The sequence below is a fragment of the Gavia stellata genome, chromosome 23 (genome assembly GCF_030936135.1).
Source record: "Gavia stellata isolate bGavSte3 chromosome 23, bGavSte3.hap2, whole genome shotgun sequence".
Lineage (NCBI taxonomy): Eukaryota > Metazoa > Chordata > Aves > Gaviiformes > Gaviidae > Gavia > Gavia stellata.
In genome coordinates, this window is record NC_082616.1 from 1,389,901 (window position 1) to 1,409,677 (window position 19,777).

General features: G+C 43.9%; 2 protein-coding genes across 3 annotated transcripts in view; both read left to right on the top strand.

Annotated features, from left to right (window-relative positions):
- The first annotated feature begins 593 nt into the window (after positions 1-593).
- Positions 594-5,618, top strand: CRLS1 (cardiolipin synthase 1). 2 transcript variants are annotated; one of them, XM_059828552.1, is made up of 8 exons: positions 594-782; positions 843-953; positions 1,376-1,513; positions 2,098-2,227; positions 2,720-2,805; positions 3,230-3,298; positions 3,636-3,727; positions 5,287-5,618. In XM_059828552.1, the coding sequence occupies exons 1-8, from the start codon at positions 594-596 to the stop codon at positions 5,372-5,374; spliced, it is 903 nt and encodes a 300-aa protein (XP_059684535.1). In that variant the 3' UTR covers positions 5,375-5,618. The 2 variants fall into 2 exon arrangements, with proteins under 2 accessions (XP_059684535.1, XP_059684534.1); XM_059828551.1 differs by having other exon boundaries at positions 594-953.
- Positions 5,619-7,309: 1,691 nt separating this feature from the next.
- The window catches only part of COMMD1 (copper metabolism domain containing 1), an 83,597-nt gene continuing 71,129 nt past the window's right edge, over positions 7,310-19,777 (top strand). Inside the window, exon 1 of the mRNA XM_059828535.1 lies at positions 7,310-7,504. Within this exon, the coding sequence (XP_059684518.1) occupies positions 7,310-7,504 (195 nt within the window). The remainder of the gene's footprint in view (positions 7,505-19,777) is intronic.

Genomic DNA, 19,777 nt, shown 5'->3' on the forward strand with positions numbered 1-19,777 from the left:
AGCTAAAGTAAACGCGGGTGAGGGAGGGCGAAGAGCAAGTACCAAGGACAAGAGACTGCTTAGGCCTTCTCAGAAGCCTCTCACGGTGAAGCAACCCCTCATCTTCCTCCGCTGAGGGCTTGTAAGAAAGCAGCTGGAGCACGAAGCGCGGCCCCGCCGTGAGGAGCAGCGCCTGACCCCGGGCAGCCCCCCGCCATGCCGCCATGGCCGCCGCCGTCCGCGCCCGAGGGCCCCCGGGAGAGAGCCTCGGCCGGCAGGTAGGCCGGAAAACGGCAGAAAATCCGGTTTCCCCCCTATTTCCTCTCACAGCCGGGATTAATTTTTCAATTCAGCCTCCGCGCCCGCCGCGGGTGGCAGCCTGCCGTAAAGCGCGCGGCCCGCCGAGGCGGGGGGTGCCGTAAAGCGCCGCAAAAAGTCGCACGTCCCCCCCCACCCCTCGTCGCACACGCACGCCCCGCGGCTCATACCCTGTCCCCAAGCCCCCGCCAGTCTGTCGGGGCGGCGGATGGCGGCGGCGGCGGCGGGAGGCCGCTCGCTCTCGCGGGCGGGGCCGCAGCGCGCGTAGGGGCCGCGGGCAGGCGCCACCCCACACTATGCTGGCCGCCGCTTGGCTGGGCAGGGGTTTCTGGGGGCTCCTCCGCGGCGCGGGACGGAGGCGGCCGGGTAGCACCAGGCCTCTGTCCGGCCGACCGGGGGGGGCAGCGGCGGAGGGGCGCGGCGGTGGCGCGGGCGGCCGCCGCCATGGCAACAGCGGCGCCTTCTGCCTGGCGGCGGGCGCGGGGGCTCTGGCGGGGTCGCGCGCGGCGCCCGCCCTGCGGCAGCACCAACGGCTGCTGCGCGAGCACCAACGGCTGCTGCGCGCGCCCGCCGCCGCCTGGCGCCTCCTCAGCGGTGGGGCCGCCCCGCCGGAACCCCCCCGCGAGCGGCGTGTGGCGGGGCGCTACGCCGAGCTGGTACGTGACCCGGGGCGGGGGGTGAAGGGAGCGGGCGGGGAGGCGCGGGGGGGGGGGGGGGGGTGTTGGTGTTGAGGCGCGGCGGTCACTTTCCCGCCTCGGTCGGTGCGCGGAGCCGCCCGGCGCTGAGGGGTGGGGGGGGGCACTCGTTGGGCGGCAGGTGTCAGGCCCGGAGCTGCGGCCGGCGAAGGGTTCTTGGGGTCTCGGTGGCGGCGTTATTTTCCTTCTGAAGGCCGAGTTAATGTTTAGTAGTTCGAGGCCGCCTCTGCGCGCCTTGCGCAAGGGGCAGGCAGTTTCCAAGGGCTCGCAGGGCTTTCTGGCTACTTGGCCTTAAAACCTGCGTTTGCCTGGGTCACTTCTGTTACCTGCCGAGTTGGGGGTTTGCCTTCCTGGCCTGAAGTCTTTGCTTTCTTGCTTTACAGTATGAAAACCCCTGGACGATCCCAAACATACTGTCAATGGCAAGAATGGGTTTGGCGCCAGTTTTAGGCTATTTGATTGTTGAAGAAAATTTCAATGTTGCACTAGGTGTCTTTGTTTTGGCTGGCGTAACGGATTTGGTATGTTTATATCGGTTTTGGAAATACTTTTGGGGATAGCGTGGGTGACGGCGATCCCATTAACATGCCTTGAACTTGAGACTCCGCTGTAGCATGAAAATGAATAAACGGATGAGGTTTTGTATTAATTGTTTTATAGAAACGGTGTATAGAACCTTTGTGACGTTGGGAAAGGAGCTCGCAGGTAGCCGGAGGAGACTTAGCGGTGGAGGAGCAAAGGGGATACCGGGGTTCCCTGAGCAGCCCCAGGCGAGCTTTGGCCAGTCAGTGGTCCGTTAACATTTGCAGGTGCACCCGCTGCACCCATCCTGTCAATAATTGTGTGAATTTTAGAACATCAATTACCTTTTTCCTCTTTTTTTTAAATAATGAGAATTGAATATGTTCAGAGGCTTCCAGAATCTGGAATGTAACGTGAAAAAAGCATGACATGACCATCACCTAACCGGTATCATAGTTCATCTTAGCTAAACTAGCTGTATTATGCAATGTCGTTCATGCAATATCTCCGTAACGGTAGCGTATATAAGCTATTTTTATTCTTAGTTTTCTAACAGAGGAACGCTGAACTTTGTTTTTCCTAGTTGGATGGATTTATTGCACGCAACTGGGCTAATCAGAAATCAGCTTTGGGAAGTGCTCTTGATCCTCTGGCTGATAAAATTCTCATCAGTGTGCTCTATGTAAGCCTAACTTGTGCAAATCTTATCCCAGGTGAGAAAATGTTCTTACTTGCTTGTACTTTATAAGGTAAAGAAGCTAATTTTATATGTAGTAATATTTTTTGTGTTTCTGGAAGGAAAACTGTGTATCGCTTGGAACTCTAGCTCTGTCAGTTGCACTTTGCTGTTTGCTCCTATTAAATACTTAAAAAACACACCCCCAGTAGACCTCCAAAATGCATGCGCTGCCATATACAAAAACAACTGGCATATACTGCCACTTTCAAATGTACTTTCTTTAAAGCATTAAAAGTAGTTAGTAGCTCTATCAAAAACTTCCTCATAGACTGGATTGTTTTAAGAGTTCAGATTAAACCCTTCCAGAAAGTCGCGTTAAAAATCTTCAGCAACGCATAAAACTTCTTCAAAAGAAGTTGAGAGCGGTCATTTCTTCTTCTTTGTATTTTGTGCTCTTTTGGTTTTGTTTTGGTTTTAATTGTGGACGTGGTTTTTCACTAGATCCTGTTGGCTTGATTTTTTTCAGTTTCACTTACTTCCATGATTATTCTGAGGGATGTAGCGCTCATTGCTGCTGTTTTTTATGTGCGATACAAAACTCTTTCTCCACCGGTAAGTGTATAGCATTAAACTGAATTGTATGAACATGTAATAATTTTGTTTTTGATTAAGTCTTCTGTATTTTTACAAGTATTAAAAAAAATGAATAAGCCTTTATCAAAGTTGTAACCAAGAGATTTTCATCTTGAGAGCTGATGGTTGCTCAAAACTTGGGTGGGTAACCCAAGATGTAATGCTCTGCTTGTTCTTTTGCCAGGTAGATTTGTAAGCAGAACGGTATTTCATAAAATAGGTCTCATAAAGATGAGTCAGAGCTACTGGTAACTTTTTTCCCTGTGTATGATGTGTAATAAATCATATAAGAGCAGTAGCAGTATAATTCTTTACAATTGACTCTTCTTCTGTATCGTGCGAAGAAGTATATCAAATCGAGTATACCAGAATTGCCTTTTTTCTTCTCTTTCTCCCCCAACAGAGAACACTCAGTAGGTATTTTAATCCCTGTTATGCTACTGCCCAATTAAAACCAACATTCATTAGCAAGGTAAGAGTAGTAACTCGTTACAGAAGATAACTCCTCAGTACTTGGGGTGGTGTGTAGTTTGGAGGGAGGGGGCTGTTTGCTGCTGCTGCTGAGTGTGGTTTTACAATAGTGCCAACTAATTTGGAGGCAACTTAAATCCTGAGAGATTTTTTCAACTCTGTATGCTGTCAGAGCATGTGCTAATTTCGGGTGTGTAAGATGTTTTATTAAAAGAGGTTTTTAAATAAATGTTCTACATAAAGACTAATACATAAACCAGTAATAAAAGTGTATATTGGTATTCCTTGCATAGTACACGTCTTCATTTTGGTCGCATTCCCTGTTTTGCTTTTATCAGATGAATACAGCAGTTCAGCTAATTTTGGTGGCAGCTTCTTTAGCAGCTCCTGTTTTCAATTATGTGGACAGCATATATCTGCAGACATTATGGTAACTTATCTCTTCACTTTCTTTCAGATAATTTAATGTACTCCTAAAGAAACTGCTAATTGAGATTAATCTAATTGTGTGGAACAAAAAAACTGTGCCCAGATGATGTAATAGACCCACATGCCTGAATTTTTACACGTTTATTCTTAACTGACACGAGCTAGATTTTTATTGGTACTTAATTTACTACACAAGCAAAAAGTAGTTAAATGAAACTACTTAAGATCCGGGAACAACAGCTAAGGAACAAGTCCTCAGAATAGACGTGGTGTACACAGGCAAAGTGTAAATTCAGATTACTGGAAAAAAAGGGAGTGGGAAGAAAGGCTGTATGGGTTCTTTATTTATTCGTGCCGAGAGTGTCCTTGAAAAAGCAACCTTGGTATCAGTAAAAATAGGCAGGAAGTGTTTTCTTATTTTTGCTTTATACTGTACCTGCTATCTTGAAATCTAGGTTTCTGAAGCCTCTTTGAAGAGCACCTGCTAGACTATAGGAAGGAAGGGGAGGGATCGAATGAAAACGGGCATACAGGAGCATGCCTCCTCAAATAGTGGCTGTTCCTTTCACTGCTGTCATTGGAGATCTGAATTGTAGCTGAGGGCAGGTGTTAGAAGTGCAGTTATTTCTCCTGAGCAGTTAGGTAAGAGGCTGAACAGCAGATAGCAGAGTTACTTATAACTTAGTTTAAAGTAGCGGAAAATCCAGTGCTACTTGTCTTTTAGAGGGGAATAAAAAAACCAACCCAAACAAACGCAAACCCCAAGCTTTTAAGGAACTGGGATCCTTGATCTTAGCAGTCATTGTGGTTTTTCATCCTGTTGGAAAGCCAAATCTGGAACTGCGTCTGAAAGACGCTTATCTTGCTGCTTGGCTGGGACTCTGTGAGAGAGTTACCACGTTGTGAGGAATGGAGAAATGCTGGGTGTAACTTAGCGGGCTCCTCTCTAAACACCCTCAAAAATGACCTGGATGAGTCTGGCAGCGTGTCCAGGGAGGGCAGCTGTAATGGAGGGGCAGGGCTGTAGCGGTGCCTCACACCTGAACTGTGTCAGCCTTTGACACAGAGGGGCACTGCTGGTTTAGAAATACGTGTGCTTATTACCCAGCTTCTGGGAAGGGAACAAAAGAGGCCGAAGCAGAAACTTGTGCTTTAGCTTTGGAACTTGGTAAAATAGTAAGTTCAAGTCTTGTATGATTTGAACGCTCCTTTTTCGTACTACCAAGGGATAGTTTCTCGCATCAGTCAGCTCTCAAGCTGGTAGAAATTATGTAGGCTACAAATACTGAATCTTTTGTCACCCCTTCTCTAAAACAAATGCTAATATAGTAAAAAATTCGGCCTAGTATGCAATTCAACAGAAGCTTGCAACTGAGCACTGGATGGCAGTTCCTTTGTTTATCTTATCCTCCACTTAGCACTGAATTTCAGCGTGTAAACTGCATTTCTGTAGGACATAGTCTGTGACTGTGTACCAAAAAATAGGGAAACCGCTTTAAAATAATGCTTTTTATTACCGTACGTAGACTCAATGACTTACAGGAACTGTTTTCCCCGAAGGTGCATCACAGCTTTCACAACGGTAGCATCTGCGTACAGCTATTACCACTATGGCCGAAAAACGGTTCAGGTGATCAATAACAAATGAAGAATTCCCGAAGGTGCCGGGCCCCGGCAGCGTGGTGTGCCGTACGGCTGAAGAGGGTTGTGAGGCAACTGAGCTTTGGATGAAGAACTCTTGTTTATCTGCTTAAATCACGGCATCACAATGAAGTGACGTTTGAACATGTACTGTGTATATATACAGAGAGAGACTTTTCAGTGTATTTTTAATTTGTTTAAAAATGAGGTTGTTTACAAAAACAAATAAATAATATTCTTAAAGACACAGGTTACTGATTGCTGCCATGTGCATTCTGAATAATTTTATACTGTTTTTGAAGTCAAAATATGCACTTTTCACCAGCTTTTTTGCCATCTTCATGCAAGGCACTAAAGTAGACTGAGATCTGAGAAGAAAAAGCAATTATAAGAACAAATTTGTCTTTGTACCTCAGCCTAAGTCAGTAAACCAGCATTGCTCTTTAGGACTTAATGACGTACATCAGCTTGCAGCAGAAGAAAGCGTGTCATCGGGGAACGGTATCTGCAGAAATTTAAACTGGAGTGAGAAATTTTATTTCACATTCTGTGGTGATACGGATAAGCCACGAAGAGGTACTACCCTGCGCCCTTTTCTTTTGAACTACGAGCAACAGTGAACTGTACTCGTCGGAGAAGAGTTCTGAGTCGCAAAGGGTCAGCTGTGCAGTGAAGAGTCTGTCCCCAAATGGAGTTACGTGTCTCATACTGTATATTCATTCCTAGCGATTGAAAGAAACTCCATCTCTATCTCCAGATTCTTTACAGCTTCTAAAGATGCTGTTTAATCGAAATGCTGTGGGAGAAAAAGGACATTTTAAATATTGTCCCAATGAATGGAGAGATTGGAAGAAAATTTTAGGCACACATACTGTTAATTCTTCCTGTACCTCTGGCTTCGAGAGGTGTCCGCTGCGCTCCCCCTCAGGCAAGGACAACTCACCCATGTTCTTTGCCTCTACTTACGACAAGATGCGGAATAAAGCACCAGGCAGAACTGATCATGTTGATCATAAAGTTACGTTTTCTATTTTTGAGCAACGTGTGATATCTTGTATGTCAGGAGAAAGAGTGCAACTATGAAGGGCTGAAATAATGGAAATCGGGTGGTCCGGGATGCCGCTGTGTTACTGGCAGAAGAAAATTCGCTGTGGGCATCTCTTGAGAGCATGCAGTCTCTTTTGTGACTGCATATGCTTGTATATACAAAGCATTTTAATATTTTTTTATATTTAAACTTGTATAGAATGCTGCACAGAGAAAACACTTGATTTTTGTTAGTACCCGTTTATTGACTGTCCCTGTGTTTTGTGGTCTCCCCTGCACCTTACAGCGCAGGGGCGGAGAGCAAAGCCTATGGAAGTTTCCTTAAAATACCTGAGTATTTAGTGAAATGGAGTACTTTTTCTTGAAGAAACGGTTTAGAAAGCAGAAATTTATTGTACCCAGTCAGGTCATTCCTGTTTGGTTCTGGTTAATGGGATGGGGTTTGGGGCTGGGTTTTTTGTGTGCGTGTTTGGGGGCGTTTGGGGTTTTTTTTTCTCTTTTTTTTTTTCTTTTTTAATCACAGAGACCTTTCAAACATTGCATGGACTCGTCAGGGAATGGAAGAATACCGGTCAGCGACGCCTCCGTCTTGGCGTGTGTCATTACCTGTGCGGATAAGAACTGAAATGTACGATGACTCGGTGGTACGTGCCAATATTTGTGTTCAATAAAATCCGCCTGGATGGCAGAACCACTGCTTCTTCCACCTACGTGTTTGGTACGTGATAGTTCCCCTTCGCTTGCTCAGAGCACGATACACCTCACACACACACACACCCCCCCCCTCGAGAGAACGCGGTACACGCGTGGCCGCCTCCCAGCGCGGCCTGGGAGGGCCCCGCGCGGCCGCCGTACTCAGAGCCGCGGGCTCAGCGGTGGCTCCGCCCCCTCCAAAATGGCGGCCCCGGAGCAGCCGCCGCCGCCGCCCGAGGGCTCCAAGCCGCTGAGCGCGCTCCTCAGCGGCATCGCCCAGGCCGCCTACTACGGCAACGCGGACATCACGGAGGAGCTGCTGCGCGGGCAGCTCTACCCCGAGGCGGCGCCGGAGGAGTTCCGCGCCCTGCGCGTCAAGATGGGTGGTCTACTCCAGGTACCGGCCGGGGCTCTGTGAGGGGGACGGGGCCTACCCCGGGGGTTCCCCGGGGGAAGCCATTTCATCGGTCTCGCTGCCTCTGGGTGTTTGGCGAGTCCCCCCGCACAGGGAGGGACTCCCCACAGGCGGTGTGGGGCTGCGCGGGGCTGGCTGCCTCCCTTCCCGTGCACGGCGGCGTGGGGGAGAGCCGAGGCCCGGCCGGAGGTCGGGCTCTCCTTCCGCGGCTCCTCAGCAGCAGGAGCCCGCCGGGCCGGCGCGCTGGGGAGGGTGAGAAACGGCTCCGGGGCTTTGCTCTCCTGGAAACAGGCACCGGCACTTGAGAACTCTGAGGAGAACCACTGTTCAAAATGCGGATTTCCCCCAGGAAAACTGTATTTTGGGAAAAGCGTCACCAATTATGAAGCAAGCTGTTTTAAATAGCAAACGGATTTTACTTTAGGTGTAAGACAAGAGAAGGTTTTTTCCTTCGGAATGGGTTTTTTTGTCCTCCGTTCAAGGAGAAAAGCGTAGAGTAGTTGCCAGCAGCTCGGTGTGGCACAGGGAGCCCGCAGGTGCAGAACACTCTGGTTAAATCCGCGGCTGTTTTGCAGGGTTTAAACACTTGCTCGGTAGTTTTTTGATACACTCACATGAGGAAAAAATATAACTACGTACAGTAACATCGTTTGGGCTGGGTAATTTTTCATGCCCAAACCCCCGTATTTAGCAGTGAGCTTTTTATGTTGTCTTTTTCCCTTTCTAAAGCGTCCTTCTTTACACACAAGTAAAGCCGCAACATGTTTGCTTGCTATGCTTTCCCTGTCACTACACGTTATTTCTACTGCATGCTGCTTGTATTGCTAAAGGTCATTAATCTGTTTTTTTTCAAAACAACATCTTTTAAATTATTGTGCTCTAAAGAATTCTTGGGAGTAGCTTGTATTAGTCTGAATGATTGAAAAAAAAGTCAGAAACTTGAAAAAGAATCGGCTTTGCTTGCTTTTATCTGTGTTCTTAAGTGTTACGAAGCCAAAAGTAAGTGTGTGTGTGCTTTTTAAAGGAAAAATGACTGTAAAATGTCCTTTTTTTTTTTTTCACCTCTATTGCTACTTCTGCATCACGAGTCAGTATGTTAGTGCAAACATGCGTGTTGACAGACGAGCAGTTAACTGCTGCTTTAAATCCCAACGGTGCAGCAGTAGTGACCAAATCATTAAATGCAGCATCACCAGATTCAGCAGCGAAGGCAGCTTTGTCTCTCGTAATTATGCTGTGCCCACAGCGCTGTTAGCAGCAGCCTCCCTCTTTGTGGATCGGGTGGGGATCTCTACGTGTGAAACGTATTGCTTTGATATTTCTTTATCGTCGCCCATGCTGCCTTAGCGGGCAGAGCAGTCAGGTCTGCCGTGTGTTCTGCAAGGTGCAGTATGCCAGTTGGAAAGTACGTTATTGCCAAAATAGGGGGTCTTGCCCCTTTCACCTCATCCACTGCCGCTTCTTCTCGCCTTTTGACAACTAAAGCTCTTTCTGGACTTCTGACAGTTTTCTGTCGGATTATTGAATAGCTCAAAGGGAAGAAGAAAAAGAGAATCACTGCAAAGTTCCTGAGTTTAAATTGTCCCACGTAAAGACATGATGGGCATCAGAGATGATTAAAGGAGACAGTTGGGACTGCATAGCCAGGAGTGAAGGGGAGCGGGAAGTGAGATGTGCTCTTTCATCAGTTGCAGGCTATTTTGCTGGCATGCTGAAGTAAACTGAAATCAATGGCTGTTGATATACTGAGCAGTGAACTAGAGTTTCGCAGGATTGGACACACTGCCTGTTCTGTGCTCCATCTCATGACGTGCTGGTCACCTGCATTAGCAGAGCTCAGGAACCAAAGCCCAGTGAGGATCGGTGTCTGAGTCCATGGCTAAAAGCCAGGGCGTTTGGAGTTCTACCTGACAGTCTCAGTATCACTGAAAAAAAAGACTTTCTGCTGTTTTATATTCTTCTAGAAAAAGAAACTCTCTACATTCTTTTTGTTTGTTTGTTTCCTACTGTGTATTCTGGCTAATATTTCAACACTTTGCTGTAGATTCCTGTTCAATTCTTGATTCGCTTTTCAGTTTTATTTTTAAAATCAGGTTCCTCTCTAAATCTGCCTAAGCCAAATTTTGCGGTCGTACTCATTCTCCCCTGTCCTGATAGTATTTTTTCAGATCTCATGGTTATATCCTTTTCTTTTTTTCTTTTTTTTCCCCTCATCTGTTTTTCTTGGTGCTTTTTTCTTAGGTGCTTTTGACTTACTTCTGAGAGGTGTAGCAGATAACACAAAAAGCACAAGTAGTATTTTTCTAGTTACTTCAGTGCAGTACTGCAGTATAGTAACTTTAGATAAATGATAATTTCATATGAATGATCTCCAAACTCTATACAGGCTTTGTTCTTTCTGTTTGCAGAAATGGGTAGCTCTTTAGCCATCACTGAAATGCGACAGCTGCTCAGCCAATGTGATGTGCTTGAGGCCAGAAGAAAAGACAGCGCCACATCCAGAGGAAATAGCTAGAGAAACTTAGGTAGGCAAATGTAGTTGATAGAATTCGATGAGGATGCTGGCGCTTATCTTCTGCTTTCATGATGAGTCCATTGTTTCTTTAATGATCAGATTCAGGTGGTGCCCTGAAGAGCCGGGAATGAATATTACCAGCTGAATCACGAAGACTGATTCTTGCAGAGTTAAGACTCTCTGGTTTTGACTTTTTTGTCTGTCTTTCCCTCTCAAATATAACTTTTATTCAAGCACTGTTGAGATGTCCTATTCTGGACATAATGTTAATTCAGGTCCCAGAAAAACACAGATGATTACAATTATTGGACATTTACCCATTGTGGTAACATAGGCATACAGCTTAGGAGGATGGCACTATGGTAGGGAGAGGATATCATATTCCTCGTGTGCTGCTTTAAGAACCAAAACTGGTAACAACTGTGGTCTTCGAGGTCATGCCTTCCGATGTAAAGTAGCATCTCACTGTTACCAGGTGTGTCTCATGGTCTTCATGGCCACCACTCTGCTAATCTCCTTATGGATGAAATTCCTGGGAAATAACCAAAGCTTATGCAGTTTAACGCACTTTAAAGTTGAAGTTTTGAGCAATACACAAACCACTTTGTACAGAGACAACTTCATGTCAAGTATGCATGGATTTTGGGGTGCTTATTTCTAGTGGGTGACTTAAAGGAAGTAACACGTAAGTCATAGAATCGTAGTCGTTTAGGTTGGAAAAGACCTTTAAGATCATCAAGTCCAACCGTAAACTTAACGCTGCCAAGTCCACCACTAAACCATGTCCCTAAGCACCACATCCACACGTCTTTTAAATGCCTCAAGGGATGGTGACTCCACCGCCTCCCTGGGCAGTCTGTTCCAATGTCTGACAACCCTTGCAGTGAAGAAGTTTTTCCTAATAGCCAATCTATATCCAGCCTGAACCTCCCCTGGCGCAACTTGAGGCCATTTCCTCTCGTCCCATCACTCGTCACTTGGGAGAAGAGACCAGCACCCACCTCACCACAACCCCCTTTCAGGTAGTTGTGGTCTCCCCTCAGCTTCCTCTTCTCCAGGCTAAACAACTCCAGCTCTCTCAACCATTCCTCATAAGATGAGTCCTGTGGATACTTTCAGGATCCAGAGCATCCTAAAAAATCCTTTGGCTTTCTGGTCGTTTTGAGGGCCCTCTCTCTCTTTCACACCTCTCAATATGGGGGGGGAAAGGTTGATACTAGGGTTGTGCTTTGGAAGTACAGAGGCTTAAACTTGTTTTCCTCTTCCTCCATCTACCTTGTGGGGAAAACCCATTGTCCTAACTATGGTTTGTGATACCTCCTTTTCAATTCTAACAGCTAGCCTACAAATCTCTGCCTCTTGCATAAACTGGCTCGTCTGAAGCCATCACACAGAGATGTGGTGTGAGCTGTTTTGCTTGTTCGAATGATGTGGCAGGGCGAGGATGAGGGGAAAGTTGTCTTGGCTCTACGAGTTGCTTAACTAAATCTTCAAGCAGCTGAGAACCACAAAACATGTACTTGCATGCTTCAGAGAGTTGCCTGGAACGCTTTTAGTATCTCTGTGAATTTAAATACAGGGTTTTTTCTTGTGTTATATTGTATTTGCTGATAACAGCAAACTTCAAAAGTGTTCCTCTGTGCTTACAACATCTTAGTCTTAGTCATCTGGTGTCTCCCCAGCACCCGAAGGAGCAAGGTGCACTCAAAGATCTGTGTTGTCACTTCCTTGTCAATTGTCACATGAATTTCTGAGCAAATTTATTCCAGTCTTGCTATTTAATTCATTGTGAAAAATCAGATTAAAATGTTAACAGCAAAGTTTGTGTTATCTTTTTGTGGTTTTATTTTTTCCTTCCTCATCTGGGTGGTGGAAGAAGGGGAGCGAACAGCAGAATAGCAACAGAAAGTCAGAGTACTTGGTTATGCAGCCGTTCCCGTGTGTGCAGTGATCTGCATCTGAAATGCAGAAGAAGACAGGTAACTTTTATGTATCCATTGATGATAATACCTAATCGCACCAAATACATTCTTTTGGGAGGTGGCCATAATCTTTATTTTTAAATACCTCCTTTAGAAGCCCAGGTTCTTTGTATGGTCAATGTGGGCAAGATTAGATGTCTTACACTGTCTTCTGTTGACTTTATAGGGAATGTAAGCACCTAAATTGGATGGGATGAATAATGCCTCATTCCTGTCTCTTGAGGATTTTTTTCTCTGACACCCATCTTGATGGTTAGAAGCAGAGAGATTCATTGCCCTTGTGACTTAATTGCTGTAGTACTTCATGTCTTCTAAGTAGTAATCTTAGATTTGTACCATAAATCAACCACTTGGTTGTATTACAGCTGAGTATAAATAAGGTGAAGGACTTCCCTGTACCCTCTTGCATTCCACCTGCGCAAAGCAGAGCACCTGTGAAAAGTATGGAGGTGAATAAGGGCCACAAAAGTGTATCATACTTACTGCAGCAGTAAGCATTTAAATGTTTCTTTTCCCTTGGTTTGTATACACAAATAGTAGAGACACAAAGAGTAGTCCTGGTTTTGTATTTATAAAAGATGTCATGATGATCTGCTTCTTACAGCTGTTTCCTTTCCTGTCCATAGATATGCTGAATGTGGATGAATCATCTGACCTCTTTGTAAAATGCCTAATTTATTTTGTAGAGTAATCATGTTACCTTATTACATTTACCTCTAGTGAAATTTACCTTTTTTAAAAAAAAAAAAAAAAAAAAATCGCATTTCTTTTCTTGTGTGGAATATCCTGGAAGGTAGAACAAACCCCTGGGAAGGCTGGCCCTGGAGAGCTGTACCCTTTCAGTGTTCTATCAATTGTTTTTTACCCTCTGCCTTCATACTTCCCAGCCTCCTATCCCGTAAGGTTTCAGAACATTGAGAAACTGGGGTGATCAGCTTTTGCAAAGTCTCACCCTCAGCTTTTTTTTGTTTTCAAAGACTTCTTCATCCTGATTAAAATACTATATTTGTCTCCTCCTTACATAAGTTTAATTTACTGTATTAGTTCCACTGGTAATAAAAGTTACTTGACATCTGGAGTAATTCCAGTCTTTCCCTTTTGGTGGCAGTAGGCTATTGGATTTGTTGAACGTGATCATTTGCTGATGTGTTGGAAGTGTCCTGGTTCACTCTTCTGCTGCAGAGCAAGCTGTATGTTGGCTAAATGACAATAAAAACTCCAACGTGAGGAGTCTAAATATTTTATTACATTTGATTTATAAGTATTTATTTTCACAAAAACTGAGGGTGTAACCATCTGTAATAAATATACTGGTATGTCATTGGTAAAATATTAATCAGACTCTATGTAGTGAATATGTGAGAACCAAGAGCTTGATATCCAACATATAAGATGCACCTAAACTCTTTGTATACACTTTATAACATTCACTAGCCCTCTCCCATCAGTTGTTTTCACTAGCAATCATGCTGATATTTCTACCAGATTTTCTAATGACTGTCATGTTTCATTTCACTGCCGTTCAGCCAAGAGGCTGATGGTACCGTCGTTATTTGGCTCTGCTGTGCCGCTGGCACGCACGGTGTGTGTAAGTCCCATCTTGAAGCTATTTCTATATTGTGAAATGCCCATCTATTTCTAGTGATCGCTTTTCTTCGTGCCTTTGGAGAATACCTGTTGAATAAGAAACCTTTTGATCTGATCGCTTTTCTTCGTGCCTTTGGAGAATACCTGTTGAATAAGAAACCTTTTGATCAAAATCTGATCTAAAGGCTTATGGGGGGGAAGACTCAGTGCCACTAGTGGGTAAAACTGCTCGGTGTGTAAAATGCTCTGGAGGAGCACTGGCAAACTGCAGGTGCTTTGGAGGCTGATCAGTGCCGTTACCATGGGTTGTCCCCAAAGACTGTCACTCTCCCCCCAGGGACTGCAGTCCTTTCCCTGTGAAGTTGCTGTTGTTACCCAGAGAGGAGTCCCAAAGCACTGCTGCCCCTGCTTGAGAAGGGACCGACTTGGTCTTCGTGAAAGGGGTCTACCCTTAGGTGAAAAGTCAGAGCAGAAGAAGTTGTAGAGTCCACTCAGTTGCGGGGGATAAAGGCCTTTGCATCTTCTTCAGCAGGATTTCTGCTGACAGCCACTGGTGGAAAATAAACGACTTCTTGCATTTTCTAATAAGGGAAGGCAGTTGTCATTCTTCCCTCTCCCCAGGTACCTTGTGATTCCTCAAGTACGTGGGCCGAGTCATGAACTCTCGAGCGCTTTGCAGTTGTCCGAGCTTCTGCAAGGCTGAGAGGCAGAACAGCCTCAGTCCGAAGACTGAGAAAAAAACATTTGGGAAGAGTTAATAGGAGAGACTGCTTGCTATCTGCCATTTAGAACTGCAGTGTGCCCGCATCTGCTGACTAAAAAGGTAACTCAGTCAGTGTGCTCATTCTTCTCAATTCAGGTAAAAGGAAACAAGTTGCTCCTAAAGCAGCATCAACAAGTACCGTGTCCGTATGAGGTGTTTTCTACCCAAACATGTGTCCTACTAGTGTTATACCTTTCACTCCAGCGAATGACTGTGCTTATTAGGAATAATTGTATTTATTATTGGGCTAGGTGAAAATATATTAACAATAACTTTGCATAGAGTTTTGGGAGGGTGGGAATGTCTACACTGTTATAATTGGACATACATGAGAAAATGATTATTATCTCAATTGATTTTTGCCTGGAACAACTAAATAACAATCCTAGGTTGGGTTTTTTTTTTTTTAATTTAGTGAAACACCACTATTATATAGCTCACTAATCTGAACACAGCTCGTTTGCCGCCTCTGCAGTGTCTGGTGTTGCAGCATACTTTTTCTCTTCTCAGTATATAAACCTACAGTTACTGCTTCTTTTTTTGTCCTATTTCAGCATTGTCTTAGGAGGGTAGAAGATTGAACGTTTGCTTGAACTAGCACCTGCTGCATTGCGGTGATGCAAATGTTCATGGATACTGCCCCAAAGCATTCTTATTACTGCTTCCAATAGGAGTTATTTTAGATTTTTAGGTATGTGTGTGCGCGGTCAGTTCAAATAAGGACCGGTGCAGCTGACAGTTGTAGGAATACCGTAAAGTGTGGGGGGGAAAGTTCTTCAAAAGAATGAACTGGAGAGGAAGGTTGGCTGTGGGATGTTACCTGGTTGAAGAACATTGACAGGAGCTGTAAGATCAGTGCTTCACCGCCTAGAGCAGCGATTTATTGCTTGTATGTGTCAGCTAGAAAGAACAACATACCTGCATTGTTCTGGATTTTTTTAATACTCCTTTTTTTGTGATTTCTCCAGTTGCAAAACTTGGTGTTTGTGGTGTTAAAGCCTTTCACATTTGCAATACTGTTTTCATTGCTATTGTAATTACTGAAGAGATGTGTAGAAGGCGGTGTTATTGCTGGTAGTTGCAGGATGTGGAGGTGATGGTATTCTGCACTGTGAGCAGATCTGTACGGATTGGGCTGTCGCTTAAACAACAGGGTGTGAGCAAGGAATCTGTGCCTCCGCATTACAAACCTCATAGTCTTCCTACTACTGTGCAACTACGAGTGCAAATCCCGAAGGCGGGCAGAAACAGGAGGGCTCCCACCATTATGATGTCGTTCATTTAATTAGTAGTATTTTCTATAACCCAAGCGTGAGACGGCAGTGAAAGGTCATTACCTAACAAGGCCAATCCAAGACTCATTTCATTTGAGATTGTAAAGTGCCAGTATGCTATAACTGTGCCACTTCAGTGAAAATGGGTTACCTTACATTTAATGGTTTACTTGACCTTGTGTGTCCTATTATTTTGTAATGTTCTTACCTACGGAAAAGCGGTAAATTAAAAGAAGTCGGCAGACCTGCGTCATTGATGTATAATAGGTGTGGTAAACTCTGTATTGCCCTAACGAGAAGCAAATCTGTCTTTCTCTCTCTCTGTTTTTTCCTCAATTGCAGTGTTGATTATATCTCTGCAAGTAGAGATCTAGTTTCTTTGTTCCAGTTGTGGAGATGGGGGCTGCCCTGTCAGTCACGTCTAGAGCAGGCACGTCAGTATCAGCTCTTTGTGTTTATAACGACTATGCATTACATCTTAGTTTTATAATGCCCTACTGAAAATCTGCTAGTTGTGTGTTAATGGACTTCCAGAACAGCATGCTGCAGAGAAAGTTGGATTCCCGGGTGGTCGCGATGTCCTGTTGATTTCCCTTTTCCCGTCCAGGTTGTTGCATTTGTAGGTCTTCTACCAGTAAGTAGTATTTTCATCATTAATAACACCAGCAAGTTTTGGATGTACTCTTTATTTCTGAAAACAACAACCCCACACAGGTATGATTAGCGTAAGTTGCGTGTATATGTGTGTGTGTGTGATTAGCATATGGTCTGTATATATATGTGTGCTTGTGCACACGCACACGTGTGCACAGAAAGGCAAGTATTTTGATCATGCTGAAATTCCTTAGTCCAGTCTGATCCCTGCAGTGTTTCTCTTGACCTTAACAAGAGTCTCCTCTGATTGAAGACTAGGGAGTCAGATCTTGCCTTTGAAGTTCATTACTACAAATTAAATGCTTCTAGTATACTTAATTAGTATTCATCAAACACATGCTGTATGGAGTATATTTGAAAAGGGAAAAAGACTCCCTTAGGCTTCACATGTAGTTTCACGCCTTTATTTCAGTAACACTAATGCTCCATTCCCTATTCCCCAAAGTGTGGGGGAAATGCTGAAGAGGGTAATGAAGTTCACTACCATCATCTCAGCACTGGTGATTTGCTGGACTAGTATGAGTTGTCTTTCCTCTTTAAATGTGGCCTATGAAAAGGGGATAACTTCTTCAATTTGATGCATAAAGAAGGACTAAAAGTAAAGGAAAGGCGGTACACTGAACATTCTTATATGATACTTTTAAAATTGTGTCTGTTACAACTGGTGTGAAGGAAGATTAGTGCTTGCTTGCTCCAGGAGAGTACAGATGTTGGCAATGGAGTAAAAATTCTTATTCCAACCTTGCCGGTCTCACGTGAGGCTGCCACATGGCTGAGCAGATAATAGACTTCTTTCTTTCTTCAAATACACAGATGTTTTTTCATTGCAAGTAAAGATTAATCTTATTAGGAAAAAAGACTAATCAATGGGTCCTTTACATTGGGGTGAGCATAATCTCTTCTAACGTATACACCCTCATTGCACAGAAAGTTCAGAATAAGAAGAGAGCAACAGAAGGAGGTGTTAATGCATTGAATAACCAACACCCTATTAAAGATACAGAGCTGTGGCATTCACTTGAGCCACTGAAGTTCACAGCTAGCATATAAAAAGGAAATTTGGATGACACTTACAAGTCAACCTTTTTACAAGCTGAACATCTGAAATTTTCCATTCCCGGTAACTCTTAGCAACTAGTCTTGGTATGACGTACATTAGTTTTTCTACTGTACTAGTTTGTAGCAACTGGATGCAGTATATCCAACAACTTGTTTAAAAAAAGAGGCTGATAATACCAAAAACTCAGAGTGGTGAAAATGCTGTGTGGCTAGAATTACTCCATTTTGCAGCTTGTACTCTCTGGATTTCTTCCAGTCTGGCGACCGAGTATGATGGAGCCTTGAACTCTTCAACATGTTTGGATGACGCTGAGTTTTGCAATAGTTTATTTAATTAACAAAAAAAAAAAAAAAAAAGAAAAAGCATTAGTGGCACAAAATGACAGGCAATACAATTGTTACATGGCATCTTTTGTTCATTGATGTTTTAGTCACTGAGCCCAGTGGGCAGAATTTTTCAGGTAAGAACCTCTGGCAACTTGAGCTGCAGTCTGAACGGCTGGTCTGGTTCCCTGTGAGCCTCCCTGCGCAGGAAGGGTTGGCTGGAGCTTACCGAGAGGGCTCCAAGTTCATCCCTAGAGGATCGTTGGCTTTAGAACACGATGAAGTGAGTGACTTTCTTTAAATGCAGAGCCTAAAATATCCCATTTTTGAATTTTGTGTTTATCATGATCAATATATGCTTTTACACAATAACTTAAAAAAGGGTTTAATATATGGAGTAAGTCAGAACTGACGGGAGCGTGGATGGCCTCCCTTGTGAAGGATTAGGAGTTCATTATTGGGAAAACCAAACTGGTTTCTTATTTTGGGGCATTTTTGTTATGTATTCTGAACACCGGAAGCTTAAGCACAGTAGGTTTTCCATAATTGTGTTCCATTGTATACAGTAGTCATATACAAGGAAAGTAAATCTTGCAAATCGTACAAGGAAACCAAATCAGCCTTCTTTTAGCCACCCAATGATTTAAAATTGGACTGTTTGAACAAAGCGAGTGGGATTTACCTTTCACTTTGTTTACAGTGCACGAGCACCTGTTTATAGCTGATAGCCCAAGATGTAATTCAGAGTACTCGATCTCTTATAAAGTTGGTAGTTTTATAGTTGTATAGCGAGCCTGTGACGCCCTCCTCCTTCTCAACTCCCCATCGAGTTCGGTATCTGTTTACCTGCTCTCCTTGAGGTCTGCATGTTTCACTTCTAAAGGTGACAGTGATCTTGGAATATGTTTTTTATCTCTCTAATTCTTCGGCATCTTCTATATTTACCTCTTAACAATGCTGGTTTGTAAACCCCACATAAGTAAAAATAGATTACAACAGAAACTCACTGAAAAAAAGACATAAAATATACTGTGCAGAGCAAATGTGAAATAATAGCGAACTTGTCCAAACAATTTTTAGACTTAAAATCAGTGTTTTTCTAATTATTTTTCTTTTTTTTTTGTAATTATCTCATTCTGCATATGTTAATACATTTCTGAAAGCATGTTTTTCATCTCTCTCTCGCTCGCTCTCAAGTGACAATACAAATGCAGTTTGAGTGAAATTCTATGTTTTTTCCAAATAAGGTGAGATTTTTTTCTGGTTGAGATATTTTGGGATCTCTGCCAAAAGATTCCTACTTCAGCTTGGTGGGTAGTTTTTTCTTTCCTTTCTTTGCAGTCTCTATAAACCGTGATGCCAGGATTATGAAACATGTTCTGAAGCTACATGCAGAAACTGAAGTAGTATCTGTGTAAAAGGCAAGTAAGCGACAGACATTTTTACTCCTTGTCTGACATTTACACACGGCTTTGTTGTCTCTCTTCAGACTGTTGCATCAGATGTGCTGTTCTCTTACACTCTTTTTGCCATTTCTGGTTCAAGAGTACTTTATATTCTGTTCTAACAAGCTGTTTGTATAAGTACCCTTTAGTTTTACATGGTCAAATACGGTACAAATATTTTATATATTTGAATTAGTTGTCATTTCTTTTGCATTTTTCACTAAACTCAGTTTTTACCTTTTTTAAAGTGAACAAAATATGCGTAACTCCCTTTTTCTGCGGAAGAAATGGCACATTTAGGCAGTGTGCTATTATTTTAGTAGATGTTCAGATATTCATACGGTGCTCACACGTACATGTTTACAAAATACATATGCGCATATGCAGAGACAAGAAGAGAGGTCACTCTAACACCGTTCAGTGACACACTTAGTTTTTATGCATTGCCTAGGATGAAGATGGCAAGCTGTGGTTCTGAGGCTGGTCGGGGTCTTGCAGTATGGCCCCACGGTTTGCTTTCCAGTGTTACGGGTGAGATGCGTGGGTCGCCTGAACTGTGCTTTACTGAGGTCCTCAAGAGGCTAGAGGTTGTTATGCTGCTTCAGACCTCTTGAGACCTCTAAGATGGTTCTCTCTTGAGGACTCTGAGGAG

Excerpts from the sequence above, each read along its gene's own strand:
- CRLS1 (XM_059828551.1), top strand. The coding sequence starts at position 594 with ATGCTGGCCGCCGCTTGGCTGGGCAGGGGTTTCTGGGGGCTCCTCCGC. Across the intron at positions 2,806-3,229 it reads ACAAAACTCTTTCTCCACCG|AGAACACTCAGTAGGTATTT; the intron begins GTAAGTGTATAG and ends CTCCCCCAACAG. Across the intron at positions 3,299-3,635 it reads AACCAACATTCATTAGCAAG|ATGAATACAGCAGTTCAGCT; the intron begins GTAAGAGTAGTA and ends TGCTTTTATCAG.